A 27,440-nucleotide genomic window follows, 5' to 3' on the forward strand; every position below is an offset into this window, starting at 1 on the left:
CACTCACTCAAACACTCATTCACACTCACTTACTCACACTCACTCAAACACTCATTCACACTCTCACACACTCACTCTCTCACTTACTCACTCACACACTCTCACACTCACTCACTCACTTACTCAAACACTCATTCACACTCATACACTCACTCTCACACTCATTCACACTCACACTCACTCTCTCACTTACTCACTCACTCACTCTCATACTCACTCACACACGAACTTACTCACACACTGATTCACACACTCACTCACACACTCATTCACACACACACTCACATACTAACTCTCTCACACTCATTCATATGCTCACTCACACACACACTCTCTCTCACACACACACACACACACATACACACTCACACGAATATGATTAGTTGAAATGGAGAATGCGCCTGATAGGCTAGGGAAGAAGTGCTTTGAATCGCATTTGTGAACCAGGGCCTGGCAGGACAATCTCAAAAACCACATACAAATGCAGGGGTCCAGCAAGTGCAGGTGTGTGTGTGTGCGTGTGTGTGTGTGTGTGTGTGTGTGACTTGGGTTTCTATTTTCACTTGATTAAAAACATTCCCTTTGATAAAAACGCTAAATGAAATGTAACAACATCAGTGTCTGTGATCCATTCAGACTCTTAGCAGCAGACGATGAAACAAGAGCTTTACATTAGAATTAGAAGACATTTTATCCTGATGTAGCGTCCGTGCCATGACGCAAGGAGGGTGTGTCTGAAGTATCCAGCTTTTTCCATTCTGCTGTTGGCTTGTGCTAAAAGAGTCTGATGCGTGGGTGATGTGTCTGTCATATTAGTGCCGGTCAGTCTGTCAGCGCTGTAAAAGACCTGGTGCAGACTGAAGCTTTTACTGCTCTCATTTGTCATTATGCCTGTATGCTAGCGTGTTAGCTTATGGATACTTACCATAACATTATAATATCAATAAAACTGCATGTATGTCGGCCATAAGGACGAGAAGTAACATTGAAGATTACATCTAGTAAGATGTTCAATGTTACTTCTCGCTCTTATGGCCAACAAATATGCTGTTCTTTAAGTTCTAAAAGACTGAACATTTATTTAATCCAGCTTTGTAGGACATATTGTAAATAATTGTGGTGAATTGTTTGCTAGTTGGGGGGGCACGGTGGCTTAGTGGTTATCACGTTCGCCTCACACCTCCAGAGTTGGGGGTTTGATTCCCACCTCCACCTTGTGTGTGTGGAGTTTGCATGTTCTCCCCATGCCTCGGGGGTTTCCTCCGGGTACTCCGGTTTCCTCCCCCGGTCCAAAGACATGCATGGTAGGTTGATTGGCATCTCTGGAAAATTGTCCCTAGTGTGTGATTGCGTGAGTGAATGAGTGTGTGTGTGTGTGTGCCCTGTGATGGGTTGGCACTCCGTCCAGGGTGTATCCTGCCTTGATGCCCGATGACGCCTGAGATAGGCACAGGCTCCCCGTGACCCGAGGTAGTTCGGATAAGCGGTAGAAGATGAATGAATGAATGAATGTTTGCTAGTTCTCACGAAACAAGGTTTTACTTACTGTAGCAAACACCTGAGTGATATTTACTTTGGGTTAATACACTGGGTCTCGTTTACAGTATCAAGCTGGAAATGAACAGATTTATGAGTAAATGATTAGTACGGGGAATCGACTGTTCGTTTTTTTATACTCCTAAAAGGTGTATGAGTAAAAGATCTGCATGTATAATCTTTTATATTTGTGCAGTTTAAACAGTTTACAGAGGAGCTCTCGATCAAAAACACATCCTCACGCTAGATCACTAGGTCACGGACTAAGAGTTCAGCGAACAACATTTATAATCATTACCTAAGAATATATAAAACTACACACACCCATGAGTTATACCAAATACTGTATTTTGACCTTTGCTAATTTATGGGAGTTTGGCGGTTGTCCACGTGCACACAAGCACAAAGAAAATCCGTTTACATTTAGACACTGATTTCTATCAGTGCCAGTCTTAAAGGTGCGGTGCACGATGTTTGAGAAATGCTTCAGAAAACAAAACAAACGTGTAGCCAGTGAGCAGAAAGGGGCGTGTCTTGTCAATATGTGGCGGAGAGAGCGTTCAGTGCACCTGTCAGACGTTAGCCGAAAGCGATTGAAACATTGACATGGAGGATAAAAATGAAAAGCGAAAAAAAGGCTTACGATAAGGCAAGAAGTAGGACCCGTGTTAATATAGTGCTGGAGAGAACTGAATGTCTTCCGCGTGAAATCTTTCACGGTACAACACACGGTACTACAAAAACACATTTGTATCACCATAGTATTACTCATTGTGTTCATTTATTGATAAAGATATCCCCTCGGCCAGCTGCCCCATCAGGTTCCGCCATAATATGCGTATGTATGTGTGGGCGGAGCTATCAAAACACTTGGGACCCCCATTTGGGTTAGGGGCGTGTTTGTTTTGGTGATTTCAAATGTCAACTTTGGCTTTCAAACAACGTACACGGCACCTTTAATAGTTAAACACCTCCATGAGAAAATGAGCTCGGTGCCAGGCCGATACAGAGATCCGTAACAATAGCTCGTTTAATCTGGTCATATCCAGGTTAGCTCTCAAGCACTCATCTTCCTTTACATGATAAGAGGAAATACAGTAAAGTACATTTTTAAAGGGAGGGATTGATCTGTATTTTGGGTTGTATTATAATTTCGTTCAGCTTCGTATTAAGCAAGTCGTAAAATGTTTACGAAAAACATTCTTAATCATCGCTCATTCCGTTCATAGCTGAATCTGCCAGTGAACTAGCAGGTGGATTTGACCAGGATCAGGAGCATGAACAAGCGAGCGTGACTCACTGTCTAACTCTTCCTCATTCCTTCTCTCTTTGCTGAGCAGATAAGACTTCTGTGAGAGTTTGAAAAAGTTGGTTCCAGTCGAGCATGTACAGTATGTTTACATGCACGGTTCAGTTCTTTACACACTGAAGAACTTGTTATTAGCACCTCAGTACACTTCCTGACACTAACACATGAAGCGTGAATGCTTGAGCTGATTATTTGTGACTGAAACGGAACAGTTTGCATTTATAAAATACGTTTCTACAACGCAGCAAATTTAGAACATGCAGGTTTGAGTAGTAGTACACAGTAATGTGCATTTAAAACAGAAAAATTTAAAGATTACTCCAGTTTTGTACAAATGTGAATAAACCAAATTGATCATAAGCACCTGAGAGGAAATCAAATCAGCCTCCTGTACAGTGCAGAACATCCCTGAATCCACTTCATCATCCATGTGATTGCAACGTGTAGCAAAAAAAAAACCCAGCTACGATCTTGCACTTTAGCTCCAGTTCTCTTTGCAGAACAGATGCTCTTACTCTCGCCTACACACATTTCACCAACACTTTTTTCTTTTTCTCCATGCAAAATTGGTACAAGGCCACCTGATAGCCAGTGTATTATTGTATTACTTGGTGATGTGATGGAGCAGCAGATAGCATTGCTCTTCTTACTTTCTCAAATCGAAGAGATGTCATTTAATATGAAATTGATCACGAACTACAAGACAGCTTCACCTGCCTGTAATAGTGATGCCTCCCTTCCAGATGAGCTGAACAACTTCTACGCTCGGTTTGAGGTGCAGAACAACGTAGCGGCAGGGAAGACCATCTCTCCCCCCAAGCGATCAAGTACTCTGACTGTCCATGGCCGACGTGAGGAGAATTCTATGCAGAGTGAACCCACGGAAGTCTGCTGGACCAGACAACATTCCTGGCAGGGTGCTCAGGAAATGAGCAGAACAGCTAGCGGATGTCTTCATTGACCTCTTCAAAATTTTCCCTGAGCAGCGCTGTTGTTCCTACGTGCCTCAAGACAACCACCATCGTCCCCGTCCCAAAGAAGTCTACAGTGTCCTGCCTCAGAGACTATAGTCTCACACTCATTGTAATGAAGTGCTTTGTGAAGCTCGTCACATCAAGACCCAGTTACCACCCTCTCTGGACCCCCTACTGTTTGCGTATCATCCAAACCACTCTATGGACGATGACATTTCCACAGCCCTTCATTTAGCCCTCAACCACCTACATAATATAGACACTTACGTACGAATGCTGTTCATAGACTTTAGTTCAGCATTCAACACTGAACACTGCTGTGACTGAACACCTCCCTCTGGAACTGGATCCTGGACTTTCTGACTGAGAGACCTCAGTCAGTCTGGATCGGGTACAGCATCTCTGAGCACTGGAGTCCCTCAGGGCTGCGTACTTAGCCCACTGCTGTTCACATTGCTGACTCACGACAGTGCAGCAACCAGATCATCAAGTTTACAGATGACACGACCACATTTCAGTTGATTGCTGTTTTGCACAATACTTTACAATACCTCATGTAACTGCTGCTATAATACTGTGTTCATTCCGGTATTTCTGCACACGCATTATTGTTTGAACATACAGTATTTACACTGGTCGTCTCTGTTTTTGTGTAACGTCTTGTATTTTTTGTCCTGCACTGTTTACACCAGGTTGCACAGTTGCACTTTATGTATCTAGGACTAACTTACTAAGTCCTTATAGCTCTGTCTTTGTTTTATGTAGCACCACGATCTGGAGAAACGTCGTCTCATTTCACTGTGTACTGTAACAGCTACATATGGTTGTAATGACAATAAAAGCTTCTTGACTTGATTTAAAATACATATAGATTAAATGTGCTAAAGTCTCTCTCTCTGTCACTCATTGTAGTTGAAGTGGTGGTGGAGTATGATTATGAAGCAGCACATGAAGATGAACTGACCCTTCGACCCGGAGATGTAATCAAGAATGTGCGCCGAGTAGAGGAAGAAGGCTGGATGGAAGGTGACCTAAACGGGCGAAGAGGCCTTTTCCCAGACAACTTTGTCAAGGTGAACCTTTTTTCCACAAGCTCTTTTCAGTACATGTCTTCATTTCTCACTGCAGACTCAGCAGAAGCGGATTGAGTGTTCAGTCGAAGGGTTCAGACACGCACGCGTTCATACGTGAAATGACGCAACACCGCAGCTGTTACGTATTTACGTTATTCTTCTTCCGTAGTTTATCAAAGTCATGCGCGATTTAACGATTATTACTCTTCACGCTGTACAGCATGATCCCAATAAAATCTTCCCTAGTTGTTAAAATAGATTAGATGATATTGTGTCACTCATGCCACATTATACTAGGGCTGTTTTTTTTTTTGTTTTGTTTTGTTTTTGTTAAATTTTTTATTATTTTTAAAGTTCAAGTTCGAACAAATTTCAATTGTCACACCGTTCGTTCGAACGTGTTTGAATATCCCCTCTTAAAAAAGTTTACTACAACACAAATATCCTTTTTAGTTAAACCCTGTACACCACAAAATAATATACAGTCGTACGAGGTTGTACGCTTGGTGCTGCTCCACTCATCTGTGCCTCTGTCCGACTTTCTGCTGCCTCGTTGAGGTGGTAATTCAGTAGGTGAGGGAGAAGTTTAGTTGTTGTTAAGGTGAAAGACCTTTCATTTAAAAAGGAGTCAACAAACAGCCTTAGTTTGACTTGATGGGTGAAGAGGAAATGCAGATCTTTTAGGGCGCCCCCTGCTGGATCAGATGCTAAACAACAAATTCAAAAGCTATTTAATACACTTAGAAATTAAAGTTTAACATCAGATTTTACATCATGTTTAAATGGTTTAACATGTTTAAAGATTTTACATCATGTTTAAATGGATGTTTGAATAAGGATTAAAAAGCGACAGCACTAGATCATACACTAAAGATCCCAGAGCAGCGATTAAAGTAAATGACTACGTTCAGCCGTCACAAGCTTTCAGTGACGCAGCAAAAGATTGTAGCTTGGCAACCGGAGACCACGAAACAATTTCACGTCGCCTTAACAGTAAACAAACTTGTTGAACAAATCACCTACTAGTAGTGTGTGTGTGTGTGTGTGTGTGTGTGTTTGTTTTTTCGGCTTGCGGTGTCACTTTTCCACATAGACATTCGGTCTTTCAGATTATAACATTCGGTCTTTCAGATTATAATCCGTGTCAGAGATTTAAGGATGTAAATAAATAATAATAATCTGTAATAAAGATTTAAAACCCTTTTACATTTACAGCATTTTAGCAGACGCCCTTATATCCAGAGCGACTTACATTTTATCTCATATTTTATACAACTTTGGGCAATTGAGGGTTATAAGGGCCTTGCTCAGGGGCCCAGCAGTGGCAGCTGGGTGGACGTAGGAATCGAACTCACAACCTTCCGATTGGTAGCCCAACACCTTAACCACTAGGATACCACGTCCCCTTTTGTTTCTGTGATGCTGTGAAGCAGTGACATTTTTGGAGCGGGTGAAAATTTTAGAAAGTTTGTCAATTAATAAAGAAAAAGTTATTTATTTATTTTTTTTTAATCTTTGTTATTTACTTTCGTACGTCAGACCATGTTATCAGGACAAGTGAATTTTTGATGATGTGCACCAGAGCCTGACCGGTGTGACGGGGCATTACCTTCTGTGCATTACTTGAACATGTGTCATAGGTGATGAGGTGTGAAGCTGCCTGCTTAGTGAGTCCTTAAAAAATACTCCCATGAATGATGGTGCATTGGACTAAATGTCCTTACTCATCATTCCTGACCTCTGACGGAAAAAAAAAACCTTGGGAACCTGGTAACCTACCAGCATTTCCTCTGGGTTCAGGAATACGTGTTTAATCTGTATCGAACACTTATACGCTTCGATTGCGGAAAATCACTTATTTATATTTCTGCCATTTGGCCGATGCCTCAATCCAGGGCAACTGAGTGCTATCGGTCTGAAAACCCTGTTTGACAGGTTAGTATAGTATCAATAAAACAAACTAAAAAAAAACTCTGGTCTTGTGTGTTTAAGTAGCAACATGCAAATTTAAGTTCGTGATGTAAAGGTAGGTCTTTATTTGTCTCTTAAAAAAGCCAGTGACTCAGCAGTTCAGAAATCTAGAGGAACTTCATTCCCTCACTGGCAGTAGGTGCCAGAACAGAGAAGAGTCTTCATACAGGTCTTCCGTGTACCCGGAGCATGAGAGTAGTGATGTATGAGGGTGGATCAGTGATGGTTTGGGCTGCAATCTCATGGGCCAGTATCCATGCTGAATGGACACGTCACTGAAACATTGTACCCTGAAGGTGGACCAATAATGACCAATACACACCGCAAGACTGGTGATCCAATGGATTAATCCATATCTGAATATTGCTGATCCACTTTGGGGTGTTTTAGAGGAGTGAGTCAGGATACGTTTTCCTCCACCAGCATCACGTAGAGACCTGGACATTGTTCTGCAAGAGGAACGGCTCAAAATCTTTCTGACCACTGTGCAGGACTCGAATCTGTCATTCCCAAGGCACATCTTGATGATGTACTGTAATGTAGGGTTGTCCAACCAGTCAGAGACCAAGAGCCACATTATTTACTGTGTTACCGCAAAGAGCCGCATTATACACATGGGCACACATGATCATCACCTTTTTTTTTCCTGCCATTTTGAGAGCGAACTCGACACAAATTGTTTACTCAGATGATGTTGCTCCTACTGGGAAACTTTGAGGTATTTTCATCCCACTCACGTGCACGTTTGACGAAATTACCGTATTGAACTCAAGTGAAGCGAACACGCACATTAAAAAGACACTTCGATATGAACGTAAGAGCCGCATGAAACCGGGAAAAGAGCCGCATGCGGCTCGGGAGCCGCGGGTTGGCCACCCCTGATGTAATGGCTGCAAAAGGAGGCCCTTTTATATATTATAAATATATTATTATATATACACTAATATATTATTATGGTCTAAATGCAGCTGTTTTAGTTTCATTGTCCAACCATCGTATTGTCCACGTTACGGCCGGGACTTCTGTGCACGGTCCAATCCTTGACCAATCAGTTCTGTGATGTACGTTTGCTTGAAACAACTTTTCTAGAAACAGCTCTGTTCTTCGTTTTGTATTTTATGCAAAAGATCAGTCGTGAAATGTTAGAAAATTAATTTGCGTGTTTTCGTTTGCATGTGTGTTTACAAATGCAAAGCTTTAGTAAATGAGGGCGGAGTGAGGACAGCTGGTGTTTGTACATAGTGCAGGATGTGAACATTACCTGAAGCTCTTCACCTCTATCTGCATGATTTTATGCATTGTGGTGCTGCTGCCACATGATTGGTTGATTAGATAACTGCGTATACACACGCGTGTGGAAGCTGCAAGTTCCCTTCTGCCCCGTAAATATATTTAACTTCTTTGTTTCCTCTTTGACTGTATGATGATTCGAAGGACGGCTAGCTTTTTTATTTTTATATTTTTATTATTATTAAGTAACGGACCGATTTGTCCATATTGTATTTTAATCAATAGAGAATACGAGACGGTGTCGTGCTCGAGAACCTGTGTACCATTTCTAGGTTGTGAAATGAGTCGATAAGCCGTGACCAGGATTTTTCCCGTAGTAAATTATTGCCTTTTTACCTCATTACCCCAGTGCCTTTCATAGCACTAGCGTGCACTTTGCTCCCGGATAAACCATGATATTGTTTATCAGCTCTGAGTCAGGGTAGAGTTTCCCACAGGAATGAATGACAGAGGCAAAGCCACTTTAACCTTTCTTTCAGATTATAGGCTTATTAGATTTAGGAATATAGCGTTTGGATTTAATGCACGTTTCCAACAGAAAGCTCTTTTTTTTAATAAGGAGACATGGCTCAGAGTCTGTTGTTATAGATACGTGTATGAAGCTTGTAGGACTACGAAACACGGCATTCATTGACTTTTAAATTCAGCTGTGTGTATTTTGGGTAAAGAGAAGAAAAACAACTAAACTAATGGTGGTGAAACAGGTAAAGAGTGCAGGGTTGCACTTTTGTTGTGTTTCTGAAGGCACTGTGCTGTTCATAATTAATTGACAAATGCCGTTCCAGGTCAGACGACACTGGGTTTAAATTCAAACACAAATATTTGAAGCACTAAACAAATTATTACGCCTTAATGTCACATCCATAGTGTGGCCACGTTTAGTGGTTTGAACGATCAGCTCACATGGCACGATTTTTCTTTCTTCTCAACTAATTTAATGAGCGAAGTAAAGGTTTGTGTTTCTGTAGCTGAATTTAAACTCTGACAGGATGAAGTGGAAATGAATGTGCTTTACATTGACTTCACTAACCCAGATGGTTTGCATTGCTTTACTCTGGTGTCTTTCTGTGCAGGAATTGAGAAAAGAATCAAAAGAGGAAACTAAGGAAGTAAAAGAGGTGAAGGAGGTGAAGGAGGTGAAGGAGGTGAAGGAGGAAGCACAGCGAAGGTCATCAGGAAATGTGGCCAGTCTGGTGCAGAGAATCAGCACTTATGGCATTCCAGCAGGAGGCTTAGGCTTCCAGCCTCGAACGTCAAAAAGGAGTGAGTCTGTAGTACACATGAAGGACATGGTGACTTATTTAAAATAAAACACACACACTATATATATATATATATATATATATATATATATATATATATATATATATTTGGAGAATTCTGATATAATTACTTCTGTCATATTGTGCAGACTTAGGCCCCGTTCACACTGCAGGTAAAAGTGGCCCAGATCTGATTTTTTTTGGGGTCATGTGACCAGGTCAGACTTCTTCAGGAGTAGTGTGAACACTCAAATCTAACCCAGATCTGATTTTTTCAAATCAGATTCAGACCACTTCCATATGTGGTCCTGAATCAGACCCAAATCTGATTTTTTCCAATGTGGCCGCAGTGTGAACAACCGAGGCGGATTTGATGCGACTTTTACGTCAATCTACATCGACATTCGTCACAATTATGCCCTGGCGAGTTCGCACACAAACGTGACTACGCCTACAAAATGGATCAAATCATCAAAAGTTGCCCTCGACATCTGAAAATTTTCAAAACACTGCGTGCTGCCATTACACAAACATTTAGAAAGAAAAGCGACAATGCTTACTTCCTCCATAACCTCGCTAACTTTAGCGCAACGGCGTGCTGCGTGTGACGTCATTGTTATTGTTCGTTTGCGCATGCGGGTCAGTTCGATACAGCAAACAGTTCACACTGGTATCTGATATAGGCCACATTTTAAAAGGTAATGTGAACAGACAAACAAAAAAAAATCAGATCTGAGCAAAATATCCGAATTGGGCATTAAGACTCGCAGTGTGAACGTGGCTTTAGTACACAGTACTGTGGAAAAAAGTTTTAGGCAGCTGTGAAGAAATGCTTTAAAGCAGTAACATAAGAATGCATTTTAGAAACATGTGCTTTAATCGCTTGTTTTTTTTTATCAAGTCACAAAATTCAAAGTGAGTCGAACAGACTACTGCGACTGTGTAATGTGAATGCACTTTGGCTTCAAACCAGCATAAATTCTTACGCTTGCACGTTTTGATACTAAGGTGAGGATGTGGAAGACATTTTCATGTCACAGGTCATACACTGTGGCAAGACTGAGCACAGTAACAAGACAAAAGGCAAAGATTTCAAAGTAGACTGGGCTTTCAAGATCTGCCGTTCAAGCTATTTTGAAGTAGCACAAAGAAAAGGTCAGTGTTGAGGATTGTAGATGTTGTGGTTGGCCAAGGAAACGTCATGCAGCAGATGAAAGACGCATCATGTCCAGCAGTGCCATCAGCAAAGAACTGGTAGAAACTGGCAGGTCTTCATGGAAGAACTGCAACCAAAAGGTCATACTTCTGATGTAGAAACAAGGCTAAGTGACTTAACTATGCACAAAACACAGGGACTGTGGAGCAGGAAAATGGCAGCAGGTGCTCTGGACTGATGAGTCAAAGCATGTGGCTGTAGCAGGAGGCAGATGGTTTGCTGAAGGGTTGGCGAGTGGTACAATAGTGAGGTAACAGTGAAGCATGGTGGAGATTCCTTGCAAGTTTGGGGCTGCATTTATTTAAATGGAGTGTGAGATTTGGTCAGGATTAATGATGTCCTCAATGCTGAGAAATACAGGCAGATACTTCTCCATCATGTCGTATCATCAGGGAGGCGTCTGGTTGGCCTCAGATTTATTTTACAGCAGGACAACAACCCCAAAGATACAGCCTATGGAATCAAAAGCTGTATTTAGTGTAGAGAAGAACAAGGATCGTGGAAGTGATGGTTTGTCGCCCACAGAGTCCTGAATTCATCATGTCTGTCTGGGATTACACGAAGAGACAGAAGAATTTGAGGCAGCCGAAACATCCACAGAAGATCTGTGTTTAGTTCTCCAAGATGTTTGGAAGGGGAGGCACGGTGGCTTAGTGGTTAGCACGTTCGCCTCACACCTCCAGGGTTGGGGGTTCGATTCCCACCTCCGCCTTGTGTGTGTGGAGTTTGCATGTTCTCCCCGTGCCTCGGGGGTTTCCTCCGGGTACTCCGGTTTCCTCCCCCGGTCCAAAGACATGTATGCAAAATGTTGTTCACAATAAATATTGTTGTGATTTGGATTTCTCTAAATTAATTAAAATCAGTCGTGTGTGTACAAGCATGCATGTGTGTGTGTGTGTGTGTGTGTGTGTGTGTGTGTGTGTATATATATGTATGTATGTATGTATGTGTGTATATATACACGCATATATATATACATACATACATACATACATATATATATGGTACGTTTGTCCACTGACAAGGAAGCGATCACTCTATAATTTTAATGGTAGGTTTATTTTAACAGTGAGTGACAGAATAACAACAAAAAAGATTTGCATTTTAATCAGTGAAATAAGTATTTGACCCCATCAATCAACAAGATTTCTGGCTTGATTGACACCTCTGGCACCTCCACTCAGGTGGAGGTGTTGGAGGCGGAGGCAGAGGCTGCATAACGAGCTGAGATTAGGGCTCTCTCTCTTACCTGTATAAAAGAGACCTGAACACAGAAACATTCAATCAATCAGATTCCAAACTCTTCACCATGGCCAAGACCAAAGAGCTGTCCAAGGATGTCAGGGACCTGATTGTAAGAACTACACAAGGCTGGAATGGGCTACAAGACCATCACCAAGCAGCTTGGTAAGAAGGTGACAACACAAAATAACTGTCAATCTCCGGCGGTCTGGGGCTCCATGCCTGATCTCACCTCGTGGAGTTTCAGTGATCATGAGAACGGTGAGGATCAGCACAGAACTACATGCGAGGATCTGGTCAATGATCTCAAGGCAGCTGGGACCATAGTCACGAATTGGTAACACACTACGCCGTGAAGGACTGAAATCCTGTAGCGCCCACAAGGTCCCCCTGCTCAAGATATCACACGTACAGTCCGAAGTTTGTTATTGAACATCTGAATGATTCAGAGGAGAACTGGGTGAAAGTCTTGTGGTCAGATGAGACCAAATCGAGCTCTTTGGCATTAACTCAATGCCGTGTTTGGAGGAGGAGGAGGAGGAATGCCGTCTATGACCCAAAGAACACCATCAACACCGTCAAACATGGAGGTGGAAACATTATGCTTCAGTGCCACAACTTTACCACATCAAAGAGACGAATGAAGGGGCCATGTACCGTCAAATCTTGGGTGAGAACCTCCTTCAGCCTGGGCACTGAAAATGGGTCGTGGATGCGTATTCCAGCATGACACTGACCCAAAACACACGGCCAAGGCAGCAATGGAGTAGCTCAATAAGTCTCCAGACCTTAATCCCATAGAAAATCTGTAGAGGGGGCTGAAGGTTTGAGTTGCCAAAAATCAGGATGAACACTTTACAGACTTGGAGAATATCTGCAAAGAGGAGTGGGACAAAATTACCTCCTGAGATGTGTGTAAACCTGGTGACCAACAACAAGAAACGTCTTAGAAATAAAAATATATATATATTTCACTCATTAAAATGCAATTTATACCTTTTTTTAAATGCATTTTTCTGGATTTTTGTTGTTGTTATTGTGTCTCTCACTGTTTAAATAAACCTAACTTTAAATTACAGTCTGTTTTTTGTCAGTGTGCAAACATACAAAATCAGTACAAACTTTTCCACTCTGTGTTTATATATACATATATATATATAAATGTGTATAAATATAAATTTGTTTTCATTGTCTGAACACAGAAATATCACACCGTAATAAGCCGATTATACCCCCAAGGACACACGAATTATATGAAAAAATGTGCCCCAACTGGTTATAAAGGGTGTGTGTTAGTTCATTGAAAACAAGCTTCCTGAGCAGTATTCAGGGAGGATCGAATCCAAACAGCCTTTATCTCGTGTTGGTTAAACTGTTCAAACCAGGTTCTGTGTGTGTGTGTGTGTGTTTGCTGCAGAACTGAAAAAACGGCATTGCAAAGTTCTGTTTGAGTATGTGCCGCACAACGAGGACGAGTTGGAGCTGAAAGTGGGCGATATCATCGAAATCTCAGAGGAGGTAAGGGACAGCTCAGCGTTTTCAACTGGGACATTTGCCTTTGTGCGTGTGCTCTGTCTGTTGTGTATAGACTGTAGCCCGGGGCAAACTACTTGTTTGTATTTTTCTTGTTTATGAATGCAGTGTGGCTTTGCAGAGTTTGACATTTGCCGTGATTTTGATTAGTCACTGTTAGATGATAGACTGATCGATATGTATTTCTTTAATAAAATACATGTAAGCAGCGTGTTTGTGTGTTTAGGTGGAGGAAGGGTGGTGGAGTGGGATCATGAATGGAAAGACTGGACTCTTCCCCTCCAACTTTGTCAAAGAAATAGAAACAAGTGAGGATGGTGAGAGCAACGATGTGCCCGAGGAGCCAGGTACTGCTCACTTACTGTATTTGTGTGAAGATCCTCCATTAGCGCATGTCAGAACAGGCCTCAAAGGAAGCTTTTTGTTTTGTTTTTTTTTCTTTTCGGGGCGTGTTGGTGTTTAGACACTCACCGTTTTAGTCTAATGCGACTCTGTGATTTCCACGAGGCTTTTCTGTTGTAGGGTTACTGTCGAGCGATTTTCATGCATGAAGGCAATGTTTCTAACGATTCTCACACACGCAAAACACAGAGCATTTTATTAGGAACGCTCTACTAATATTGGGTAAAATCTCTCTGCTCTCAAAACAAACTCCATTATTCATGGCATGGAGTCCACAAGATGTTGACATTCTGCTCCATACAGGACAGTAGAGTAGAGAGTAGAGAACAGATAACCACAATGTACGTCTGTGGTGAGCAGAAAAACATCGAAGAGTGTTTTTCACTCTCATTCCCAGTCACTGGATCCGAATCCAGTAGATCACCTTTGGGATGTGGTAGAACAGGAGATTCACGATCCTGATAAATCTACAATAATCATGTTGTGTAATGTGACGTCAGCATGGAGCAGAGTACCGAAGGAAAGTTTTCAACATCTTGTAAACTCCGTGATATGAAGAATCGAGGATGTTTTGATAGCAAAGCGAGGTTTTACCCAGCGTCACTATGGTGTTCATAATAAACCCAGTGGATACTGATACCTTGAATAATTTACACCGTAGCATGATATCTAGTTTTGTCCACACGCCTCACTGCATACTATGTAACTGTGCGTACTGTATGTATATGTCCGTTTATAAGTGTATGCTAACGTGGTTTTGTGTTCGTGTGTGTGCGTGTGTGTGTGTGTGTGTGTGTGTGTAGACATTAAAGATGAGGTCCTCAGTCCAGTTTCCCCTGGAAACGGGGTCATCGCACAGCCTAAAAAGATCAAAGGTGTTGGGTTTGGCAACATTTTCCGTGAAGGCTCAGTGAAGCTCAAACCTCGTTTGTCTGAGTCCGAGGACAAGAAAGAAAAAGTAAGCCTGCTTTAACTTTGCAGCAGTGTGTACGTTTGTCTTCAGAGCCAAAACAACACATCTAGATTACAACAAATAGCTAAATAGATTTGTTTGTTTATTTATTTGTTTGTTTGTTTGTTTGTTTTTGTGGATTGATTAAACACAAATGTAGAAAGTCATGGAGTCGAGCAGATTCAAAGTATTGGCTCTGCGATTTATTTACAGAGTACCGATTCATATCAACCAATGCCCGTGTTCATAAAGTGCTTTAATACGAATTCTAATTATCTTTAATACGATGTCACAATGATAAAAATGCACGATCTAATCTGTTATATCTTATTAACTCACTATCGTTATTAAATATCGCCTACAATACATTTCTTCTCTCTTTTCACCTTTCAGCCATTTTTTTCCTCTGCTAAAGAAACTCTTAAGATCATCGTAAGGGTTAAGACGCTTTGTTTAATATCCTTTATCTTTATTAAGAACTTTTTATTCATTTTTAGGGGAAACGCTTACATTTCAAAGAATTTTCTTAGCATTTTGTCACTAGTAACTCTTTGCAGGATTTTCATGGATATGGGTCTAGGTTCTTATTCTTCTTTTGTCTTGATGTATCTCACAAAATCACAAGATAAACAAACCCTATTATTTGTGCTGTAGTTTACAGTCATATTAATAGACTATTTGGCCAAAGGTCTGTGCACACCTGACCATCACTGACCATCACAGCCATATCTGATTCTTCCCCAAAACAAATCTGGAAGCACCCAGTTGTATAGAATGGCACATTATAATTTCCCTTCACTGCAAATAAGCTGCATGGAGCATGTCATGGTGGATTAGTGCTTAGTATGTTTTAATGCACCTTTAGGGTTGGGGTTTGATTTCTCGTCTCTTAATTATGTGCAGAGTTTGCAGTTTGCACGTTCTCCATGTGTTACGGAAGTTTCTTCCATGTACTCCAGTTTCCTCCACCAGTCCATAGACTTGTGTTGTTGGCTAATTGGCATCTCCTGTTTGTCTGTAGTGTGTGTGTATGTGGGTGTGATGGTGGACCTGAGGCCCGAACACTGTTCCATCATGATCGTGCCTTTTAATATACAAAGCACAATTCTGCATGAAGACATGGTGTGTTAAGGTTATAGTGGAAGAACTCCAGTTTCCAGCACAGAGCCTTGACTCTGGCTGAACCCCAACGAACACCGAACACCGGCTGCAGCCCCAGACCTCCTCACTCTTACAACGTCGGTGTCTGATCTCATTAATACGTTTGTAGCTAAACGATCACTAATCCGCAGTCACTCAACTACATCTAGTTGAAAGACTTCATAGAAGAGTGGAGGTATAAATAAAAGCAAAAAAAGGGAACTTCTAAACACATTACTGCGCTTTGTTTCGGAATGACACGGGTAAGTGTGATGGACAGATATGAAAATCCTTTTCGTCTTTTTAGATTTTGTTGCATTTATTATCAATAATTAAACCAAGATTGATTCTCTTTTTCTTCCTAAGTCTGGAAGCACGTTCTATTGCTGTTTTATTGTGAACCTTTTATTAAAAAAAATAAAAATAAAAAAGACTATTCCAAATTCCTTATTTACTTAATCCCAGCCTTGTATGAGTGTAAATAAGCATATAGGATTTTAAGCTTATGACTTTGACTTTGTAATTGGTTCAGTGTGGATGTGCAAGTTGTGTGTTATGTACAGTATTATGTCTGTCACAGTGTTCCATAACAATTCGTACCGAAATGCTTTGGTGTATCAATCGACACTTTATTTGACTCTTCCTGCCCGTATTACAGTATGTTTAATATAAAAAGGCACTGTTAGAAATTCAGATATTCATCTAGCATTATGCAGTACAGCACCTATCTCAACGTATAGCAGTGTTACTTTAAAGGTTGAGCAGAAGGATGTTTACAATATTTCTTCCTTTACATGTGAAGTGGCTAGAGTTATGTGACAGCATTATAATTTAGACTGGAGTCTATTTGCTCCTATGCAGAATGTTTCTTGTGTCACATAACCATGGGCAGTGGATCACGGAGCAGGAATTATAAGTGTCTCGTTACTGAAGCTCTGCCAATGTTTGCTTAAAATGTATTTATTTATTTATTTTTTTAAGAGCAGAGTTTTGCAAGTACTTGCTTCTGACCCACTTTTTATATGTTGGATTTCTTGCACTTCTGTTTTTCAGTTCGTCTTTATGTACGCACCATGCAGACATGGAGCTGTGTGAGGTTTTGTCTCATAGAAGTGGGTCTGAATTAAACGACAGAATGGTAGAACTTAGATGTTGTAAATTTAAGAAGATTCCGACTTAATGTATTCAAGAAACATGAAAAAAGTGTAGGGCTTTGCTTCAGACCATCTGTCTCCTCGCTGTCATTTGCTTCTCGCTCTCTCTGTCTCTCTCTCTCTCTCTCTCTCTCTCTCTCTCTCTCTCTCTCTCTCTTCCACGCTCTGTGTATATGATTGAGGGTGTGTTTAACTTGGTGGCTGTTGCAATAGTAAACACTCTTTGATTTCAGCCTGTTCCGTCATTACCATCAGCCCCCAAGCCCAGTCCTGTAAACACGGCCGATGCTAACAAAATGGAGAAAGATGGAGACAGCAAAAGTAAAGGTGAGTATCTGACAATTTCCCTTACCGCAGCTCAGACTAAAGTGTTCATATGTTTGTACAGAATTCATTAATTACAGCATTTTACAGCAAATGTACACTACATTTACATTACACTACAATACACATTGTCTCAAGTTTTCTTTTCTGTTCACAGTCAAGGAATACTGCAAGGCCACTTATAATTACGACGCTACAAACCAGGATGAGCTAGGCCTCAAGGAAGGTGACGTTGTTAATTTGTTAAGCAAGGTGAGGCTGATACGCTAACTGAACTTTTACTGAACTGAACTGAACTGTACCTCCACCACTCCGACATCGTTATCATTATTGTTGTTGTTGTTGTAATCATTAGGCTTACAGTCCTCTAGTTTACATTAGTTGTTGTCTTCTAAATGTTGTGCCAAAATACTCAGTAGAGTCTGAATAACAGCAATCAGAACCATGTTAAGATTTGTAAACATTGACACCAGTCATGGCAATCAATTCAGAGCGTAATTTTCTCAAGCAGCTAGAAGTTGTGATTGATCGGCTGCATGGACTCGCACCGAATGTTTGTTCTCTTTACTGCTCTATGCAACTTTGTATAAACTTACAACACAGTTGCTGATTCTAATCATTATTATTAGTATTAGTAGTAGTAGTAGTAGTATGGGGCATGGGGACGTGGTATCCTAGTGGTTAAGGTGTTGGGCTACCAATCGGAAGGTTGTGAGTTTGATTCCTACGTCCACCCAGCTGCCACTGCTGGGCCCCTGAGCAAGGCCCTTATAACCCTCAATTGCTCAGTTGTATAAAATCTGAGATAAAATGTAAGTCGCTCTGGATATAAGGGCGTCTGCTAAAATGCTGTAAATGTAGTATTTAGATATGTTATTGTTATATATCGTCGCTGTCAGACGGAATCCTCGTATCTCCAAAACCGTTATTTTTCAGGAAATTAAAAAAAACACCGTACCTTATCTGCAGTGCACAGGGTTTAGTCCGCATTGCAGTGGATTGTCTTGCACTAAATTCCTGTCCTCAGACGAGCACCAGAACTAGCGGGGGTCAAGATTTTTTTTTCTTTGAGCCCAGTGTTTTGAAGACATTTACCTCTGAAGACGTGTTGATTCGTTGCGACTCTTCTTGAGGAGAAATATGCCGTGAAGCTCTCACACGGAGTGAGGAAGAGGTGGACAGTTGAAGTGTCCAATGGAGTTATGAGATTTGCGCTCAAGCTATTTTCAAGACTTTAGATTGGTTAATAACTTGTAAAAATAACAGACCCACGTGGGGACTGACCAATAGCATCGATATGTGAAAAAATATGAAATTGACCAAATTTGGACATACGAGGTTTCCGCCCGACAGCGACAATATAATGTCATAGTGAAATATACACACGTTTTAAAATATGTGGCAAAATTCAAAAAATATTTGCCAGTTTCTAATTTACAGTCGCATGGAAAAGGAAAGTTTTCATTCATTAGCATTTAAATTGCACTGTAGTATTAATTGTGTGGTCCTCACCAACTTCTAAATAAGTTATATGCAACAAAACAATCATTAATCCAACGTTCAGAAGTCTGATGGGGAAGAATAAGTAACCTATAATTCAGGAACAAGTAGAACCTTCTTTAGCAACAAAAACTCGATCTAAACGTTTTCTTTAGGAGATCATTAATTTCACACCTTGATGTTTAAGGGCTTTTGTTGATGCACAGCTCTCTTAAAATCTCTCCACAACATCTCATGCCCTTTTTCCACCAAAAAGAACCGAGTGCTGGTTCAGAGCTATTGCTGGTGCTGGTTCAAAGTTGGTTCCATTGGCGAACCTTCTAAGAACCAGTTTGTCTTTCCACCGGTTAGAGAGCATCACAGAGCCGAGTCTGACGTCACTGTATACGTGTCACGTTACACAGCAACTTTAGCGCAGCAGCGGCAAACACAAACACATCAACAATGGCGGATGTTGCTTTACTGTTAATGCTCATGGCTTTGTGAACCTACATTAACACCCAAACGTGACGAATCCAAAGTGTACGTACAGCTCCATGTAATCTGTATAAACGGAGGTTGTTATCGAGAAAGTACATAACGTTATTTTATCATTAACACAGAAAAAAGTTAGCCTTAGCATGTAGCTAACTACTATCATGTGTGCTGATAATGTACTGTATCATATCGCAGTAAAGTAAAAGTGTAGTAAACATTAGTATACTTAAGGTACATTATCAAATGCGCTAACAGTAGCCCCGCCCCCAGGCGCTAACAGTAGCCCCACCCACAGCCCCTGACACAAGCGGTTCTTAAGTCTAGACCAGCAACTGCCTTGGGGGGAAAAGGGGCATCAGTGTGGTTGAAGTATAGACTTTTTTTTTTTTTAACTTACATGTGGGAGATTTTGCAGTGATTGATACAGTGATAGCATTAGTCACGGTGATGGATAATTAACAGTAGATATAATCCCAGTGAGGAGATCTGCCTGATTAAATAGCGATCTGTTTTTAAATCGACGTGTGCTGTGTGTTTCAGGATACAGGCGAGCCAGGCTGGTGGAGAGGAGAGCTGAATGGGAGAGAGGGAGTGTTTCCTGACAACTTTGTGGTGCTGATTTCAGACTCAGAAAAAGAGGTAAAGTGTAAAGTATACACACTAGATACTACTGTTTTTCTTTATTGTATGCCTATTCCATAGCCTTCTCTTTTTTATTATTAATGTACTAGTGGCCTTTCTGTTTGAGCCTGTATGAGACCAACCTTCTCCAGTCTGCACATTCTGATCTCATTAATATTTCAACTTCAAATCCCACATCGCACCATTTCTCTGGTTTTGGGGCCTTTTCTGTTTATTGTCTTTAATCCCTTCGGTTGCTTCATGGCAGAGACGGGGGGACTCGAGTCATATGACTTGACTCGAGTCAGACTTAAGTCACAAATTTGAGACTTGCTTAACAAATATTTAAAAAAAGACTTGACTTTGACTTGACATTTATGACTTGAGACTTGACTCAGACTTGAGTTCAATTAATGACTCGGAGATAGGGGACCCGACTTGACTCGAATCAGACTTAAGTCGCAAATTTGAGACTTGCTTGACAAATATTAAAAAAGACTTGACTTTGACTTGACATTTATGACTTGAGACTTGACTCAGACTTGAAATTAATTAATGACTCATGACTCGGAGATAGGGGATTCGACTTGACTCGAATAAGACTTGAAATTAATTCATGACTCATGACTCGGAGATAGGGGATTCGACTTGACTCGAATCAGACTTAAGTCACAAATTTGAGACTTGCTTGACAAATATTAAAAAAGACTTGACTTTGACTTTGACTTGACATTTATGACTTGAGACTTGACTCAGACTTGAGTTTAATTAATGACTCAGAGATAGGGGACTTGACTCGAATCAGACTTAAGTCGCAAATTTGAGACTTGCTTGACAATTATTAAAAAGGCCTCGACTTGACTTTGACTTGACATTTATGACTTGAGACTTACTTGTGACTTGCACATGTGTGACTTACTCCCACCTCTGCTTCATGGTCTAAAATAAAGTTTCCAATATGTACACTATATTGTCAACAGTGTGTGAACACTCTTGTGGGAAGGCTTTAAACTAAATTGTGGAAAATGGCAGAGAGGATTTGGCCATTCATCCACAAGGCTAGTGATGTATCAATGAAGAAAGACACTTACTCCAGGGTCAAGAACTCTCCCCTCCCTGGATAGCCTTGTTAAGGGAACGAGAGTGTATTGAGGTATTAATGATCAGAGTACTTACGTGTGGCTTGGTTTGTCATTTGTCCTTCAGATGAAGATACACAGCTGATTCTGGTCCTGAGGTGTTGCTTCTTCTGTGTTTGGAAATCCTTCTAATTAGTGGTTGTTTTGTTGATGTGGTACTGTAGCTCAGCTGTTGGACTATTGACCGGAAGGTTGTGAGTTTGCATCAGCAAGTCCCTTGTTCACATAAGAGAAATGTCTGCCAAATGCCATAAACGTAATGCAAAGACACAAAGGTCCGTGCTGTTCCTAGTGCTGAGTGTGCTGTCCTCCTACATCCAACAGCATCAGTGGTAAGAATACTGGCGAAGAATGATGTAATCTCAAAAGACCCCCAGAACACCAAAACATCTGGTGGTGAGAAGGTGCTGAGTGTAGCAGGTGGGTTAGAGATAATAGGCCAGATTATGATGGTGAAAACAGAAGGAAATTTTTGAATACAAAAGTTTTGTGAGGTTCTTATAGCCAGTTGGTCATGGGTGTGATGGTGTGCAGGAAAAAGCTTCTCTGCTGTCTGGTTGATTTAATCCTTATGTTGCTGAAAGCTCCTGTGCAAGGGAAGGAGTTAGAACAGGTGATAGCCAGTGTATAAAGGGTTAGTGATGAGTTTCTCCACACACATCTTAGTCATGGAAGTGTGCAGATCCAGCTGGTTGGGGAACTTTCCACAGATGATCTTTTCTGCAGACCTGAAGATGACCAACCTCTAAATGAAGATGAATAACCTGGAGCAGAGAATGCTTCAGACTGGAGATGATGGTAGACTTTAGGAGAAGCTTTGCAACCCTGCCAGCACTCAGCATCCTCAACAGAACTGTAAAGACTGTGGAGTCTTTCAGCTTAAAGTGAGACAGTTACATCAACTCCATCACACACCGAGAGAGACCAGGAGAGGATGCACTTCCTGCAGCAACTAGCCTACAGCTATCACGGTTCTGTTGAGAGCTGCCAGTGTTACGGGGCTTCACCTGAAGTCTACCAGCATCTCCGCTGTCCTAAGCGTGTTCAGACTGAGGTTGTTTCAATATTGTTCAAACACCCGTCTGTTTGCAAACTTCAGGATTTTGACAGTCAGAAGATCAAACGATTGTTCAAGGTTCTGAATTTCCCACACCTCACCTTCTGTGCTGCTGGATTACTCACATATACCAAGAAATCTCTATATCTCTCTTGTTTGTCAGCATCGATACTGGATACCAGTTACAGCTCGCATTCGATCAGTCAGATATAAAGCACCTTTTTTTTGGCTCTTATTTTAATTCCCCAAACACATTAGCTTGTTCACTCAGATCTTCTTCCCTAAAGTGGCGCTGGATCCTTTGGTTCCACATCCCTAAACTCTGTAAAAAAAAAAAAAAAAATCTTCCCCAGTACCTCAGAGACTGCACAGGATTTGATGTCAATCAAACGTTGTAGACGCACAAAAAAAAAGAACACGTTTCCTTTCCCGCACATAAGCGAATGGATCCTCTGTGGTTTCCACTTACCTCTCTGTATAAAACAGCTACAGTACCGTGTAAAGTAAGAATGCTTTCAAAAAATTAGATTTTCATTTCTTTAATTTTTAGCAAATCACTTGCACTCAGACTCTCAAAGTCCAGTGTATAATTAACTAATTATCCCAAGCAGGTGCTGATGATCATCAGTTTCATATGTAGGTTAAAACACAGTCATTAAGTGAAACAGAAACAGAGGTGTAGGGGCTGAAAACTGCAGGAGGAACAGCCAAGATATTTTCATATCACAGGTCATACACCATGGCGGCAAGACAGTTGCACAGCAACAAGACACGTGATAGTTGTACTGCATCAACATGGTCTCTCCCAGGGAAGATTTGCTGTTCATGCTGTTTTGAAGAAGCACAAAGAAACGGGTGATGTTGAGCGTAGATGCTGTGGTCAGCCAAGGAAACTTTTGGCACATTATGTTTACTTCCCTTCAACGTGGGAAGATTTCAAGCATTGGCATCAGCACATAACTGGTGGAAAGCATTGGGACCCGGAAACACTCATCTTCTCTCCAGAGTAATCTGGACAGAACTCATGGAGGAATTGTGACCAAAAAGCCAAACCTCTGACCTGGAAACAAGGTTAACTCAACTGTGCACAAAACACAGGAAATGGGGTGCAGGGAAATGGCACCATGTGCTCTGAACTGATGAGTCAAAATGTGAACAATACAAATTTGTGCAATGGAAAAAAAAAAAAAAACGTTTTTTATTTTTTATTTGTTTATCTGCTTTCCTAAAACAGTGCTGTGATTTTTAACCTGCTTTTTCTGCTATGATGTATTTCTCATCATTCTCCACAATTGTTTTAATGTTTTTTAGACACTCTTATCCAAAGGCTCATTTAAACAGACTCCCAAACAAGAATCAGAAGAGGTAAGGACACATACGTCTTTATATGAGTAGAATATATATATATATATATATATATATATATATATATATATATATATATATATATATATATATAACACCACTTGGCTGTGAATCTGTGGACCGTATGACACGTGACTGAACAGATAGATGCACCGAGCAAAAATAATCTTAATGCTTTTGCGAGTTTTAAATGAGCACAAATTGAGCAGATAAGTCTCGCAAAAAAAAGCATTCTGATTATTTTTGCTTCTATAAAGAGATATCGGTGCAATCTTTATTTACAGTTTTAAATCATAAGTAGGAATATAACGGTCCTCCTTCAATCACTGTGTATTTTAAGTGGCAAACGCAATACACGGTTTCTCCATACTATCGCTTTTTGAAAGGTGAAAATATCTCTCCATAATTATTGCTTAATTTTAATGCAGTACTAAAGCATGCACGTGATTTTCTGTATTTCTTAAAAGAAGCGCATCTATATGCTTTATATAATCTTGTTCACGCTAAATAAGCCTGCTCCTGAGCGGCTCTGAGCTCGCAGACGTGTTGTCTTGGTAACGAGCTTAGAGGACGGATCGTGTCAAACCGTCGACAATCCAATCGAGCTAAATAAGTAATCCACATATGACGAACAGGCCTGAGGTCAGCCAGCATTTGTGAATATTTTCTTAAGCGTTGAGATACCTGCACCGGAGAGAGTGTGGGTTTTTCACAACACACTAAACCGTTTGAAAACGGCATCTTCTCTCACTGCTTCTGAATATGGAACACAATTAGAATATCTGGGGGGTCACGGTGGCTTAGTGTTTAGAACGTTCGCCTCACACCTCCAGGGTTGGGGGTTCGATTCCCGCCGCCGCCTTGTGTGTGTGGAGTTTTCATGTTCTCCCCGTGCCTCGGGGGTTTCCTCTGTGTACTCCGGTTTCCTACCCCGGTCCAAAGACATGCATGGTAGGTTGATTGTCATCTCTGGAAAATTGTCTGTAGTGTGTGATTGCGTGAGTGAATGAGAGTGTGTGTGTGTGTGCCCTGTGATGGGTTGGCACTCCGTCCAGGGTGTATCCTGCCTTGATGCCCAATGACGTCTGAGATAGGCACAGGCTCCCCGTGACCCGAGGTAGTTCGGATAAGCGGTAGAAGATGAGTGAGTGAATGAATTAGAATATGCACTTATAGACTTGCTTGGAATTGTCTGTTTTGTTTGCAAAACCGAATGCACAGGGTTCGCAAATTTGGCATCGACGACGTTTTTAGATCATTTAGACTTAGATCGAGATAAATGTGGACTCAATTTGTGCAATTTGATTTATATAAAATCGTGAGTTATCTGTGCTGAATAATTGAACTTAAAATAATTTAGCTGTTTTCTTTTCTTTGTCATCTCCGAACGGACGAATAGGAAAATCCTTTAAAATCCTAACTGTGCTTCCATATAATGTTTCATAAAACATGAAATTTTTGTCTGTACTTTATCACAGCAATAGTAAAACATTCAAAAAATAACCAACAACTAATAATCTCAACGATTCCAAAAATGTTTAGTTTAGATAAACTCTATTTTATTTTGTTCCTCAGTAAGCAGTACAACTTTATCACTATTAAAATACCACACTGTCTCTGTTTCACTGCAGAAGCCAAAGAAGCCGCCACCACCATCCAAATCTGCAGGTATTATAGAACCGTTTCTCTTTTACATTGTGGTCCTTGTAAAGGTTTTCAGAAGGCCAGAAATAAGGTTTAATGGCTGACAGTGGTCCAGCAGCTATAAGACATAATAGGCCTCATGCTCTTTCACCCAGTAGCTGATCACTAGCTGATCCTCTCACACTGATGAAGTTTTTATTCTTGTCACTCTTGTAATGAAAAGACCGTAACAACAGCAGACAACGTATACAGCCGAACCCCTATACTCCTTCTCATGCACTTATCCAACATATTCTAGGATGGACAATTGCATGCACCAGATTTTGTTATAAATTAACAATCATAAAATTGTAATAAGAATTTCTTTTGTAAAATAAAATTGTAATCACATCATAAAATTGTAGTAATACTGTATGTGGATCAGATTGTCTGCCCTTTGAGAATGGTTTATGGTATTCTGATATTTGTAAGAAGGCAAATAAATGTTAAATATAATTAAATACTAGATTACTCAATTCGATTTATTTAAAGCAGGGGTGTCAAACTCAGGTGTAATTATATTTGGCCCACGAGATCATATCAAATGTGCATTACAGCTGGCTATCCACATGCTCCGCTAATACTACAAATCCCAGAATGCCTTGCCACTGTATTGACGCGTAGCCACGAACGGCAAGTGCCCCTCATTCTCTGTTGACAGTCGTTGCGAGCGCCCCTCATTCTCTGTTGACCCTCCACAAAAAAATGGCCAAACGATAGATGGACAATAGGAGCTTTCAAGACAGCTGGGAGGCAGATGATCTGTTCACGAATATAAAGGACAGACCTGTTTGTCTTGTGGGCGGAGCTAACGTGTCTGTAACGATAAAATATAACATAAGAAGACACTAGTCGAAAAGTTGGATTTTCATTGAATGAAATTATAATTTTTGGTTGTTTTTTTGTTGGTTTTGAAAAAGATTCACTTTTAAAAAGGAACTTAAAATGATCCAGTGAGAGGCGTGATTTATTTTATTTATTTAAATAAGAAACGAACACCACTGATGTGTCTTTTATTTCAAATTTAATTTCTTATGTGTTTGTAATATCAAGCTCTGGTTGTTCCAAATCGTGTGTTCAAGCAAAACTAAAGTTTGTTTCCATATGAAAAAGGTTGAACATTACATATCAGTTGCAGTTCATTTTTCAATAAATATTCAGTTTGTCCCGTGACTTTATCTCAGTTTTATATTTTGTCCCAATGTGAATTTGAGTTTGACATCCCTGGTTTAAAGGAAGTTGACAATTGATAATAATGGCATTGCATTCTCTTGGAAATCAGACACGCAATGACCTTATTATTCCTTGTCCTCATGCCGTCTACCAAATGGTAAATTTAGTTCAAGACAAATTTCTGCCCAGCTAGACCTCCTTCTCCTCCTGAGGCTGAATGAATCACAGGGCTAGTTTCTAGATACCTTTTCTTAAGTATTATACTGTATAACATCATACAGGCTGAGCGTTGTCTTTAACTGTCTTTCGTTTCCTGTAGTATTTCGGGCTTGTCATCATTTTTAACTCTTATTTATTTATTTTTCTTTCCCCTCCACATGCTTCTAAAAAATAGCCTACGAAGCTTCACCACCCAATGAAGATGAAACTTTGTTAGAAGCAGAGTAGCATTTGCTTTTGGTGTATTTGAAGTGTTCTATGACATTATGTCAGCTATACTGTAAACCTAGCAAGATGCTCGCAGAAGTGTCTGGCTCGTCTTTTTCTTCCCCCACAGGAAACGGAATCAGCGCCTGCATTTGCAGCTTATCTGTTTCTTGCCTGTGGTTTTGCTCTTTTGTTTGTTGTATGTTAGAACTGTCTGTAGTACATTAAGTGGGACAGAGGGAGAGGGCCAGCTAATGCACTATGTTTAATTTTTTAGCATTGAAGCCAGAGGTCCCGAGTACTGACAAAAAACCTGCACAGTCGCGAGCTGAAGATAAAGGTAAGTGTTATCAGACTTTACTGTCCAAAACTTTACAAAAACAAAGCATCCTCAAAAACCCTGTGTGCAAATGTCTTCCTGTAAAGTGATGCATCAACCACATATTTATCATGATGCTTCGTGTTTGTTTAGTCAGGATACAAAGCATGCAACTGTGAAACTTCAAACTTCAAAAAAAAAAAAATAATAAAATAAAAAAAAAATGAAGTTTTCATTTTTAGTGTAAATTTAGAAGTAAATCTGAAATAAATCCTCGGCATTGTAGATTTAAAATGACGTTG

At 40.6% G+C, this 27,440-nt stretch overlaps 1 protein-coding gene across 1 annotated transcript in view; it reads left to right on the forward strand.

Moving 5' to 3' along the window:
• cd2ap (CD2-associated protein) overlaps positions 1–27,440 on the forward strand; it is a 54,889-nt gene that overhangs the window by 17,515 nt on the left and 9,934 nt on the right. Inside the window, exons 2-12 of the mRNA XM_060866895.1 lie at positions 4,732–4,892; positions 9,227–9,416; positions 13,291–13,391; positions 13,633–13,753; positions 14,612–14,766; positions 17,288–17,381; positions 17,536–17,630; positions 19,896–19,994; positions 23,484–23,537; positions 25,169–25,205; positions 27,097–27,159. Coding sequence (XP_060722878.1) covers positions 4,732–4,892; positions 9,227–9,416; positions 13,291–13,391; positions 13,633–13,753; positions 14,612–14,766; positions 17,288–17,381; positions 17,536–17,630; positions 19,896–19,994; positions 23,484–23,537; positions 25,169–25,205; positions 27,097–27,159 — 1,170 coding nt within the window. The remainder of the gene's footprint in view (positions 1–4,731; positions 4,893–9,226; positions 9,417–13,290; positions 13,392–13,632; positions 13,754–14,611; positions 14,767–17,287; positions 17,382–17,535; positions 17,631–19,895; positions 19,995–23,483; positions 23,538–25,168; positions 25,206–27,096; positions 27,160–27,440) is intronic.

The sequence above is a fragment of the Tachysurus vachellii genome, chromosome 3 (assembly GCF_030014155.1).
Source record: "Tachysurus vachellii isolate PV-2020 chromosome 3, HZAU_Pvac_v1, whole genome shotgun sequence".
Lineage (NCBI taxonomy): Eukaryota > Metazoa > Chordata > Actinopteri > Siluriformes > Bagridae > Tachysurus > Tachysurus vachellii.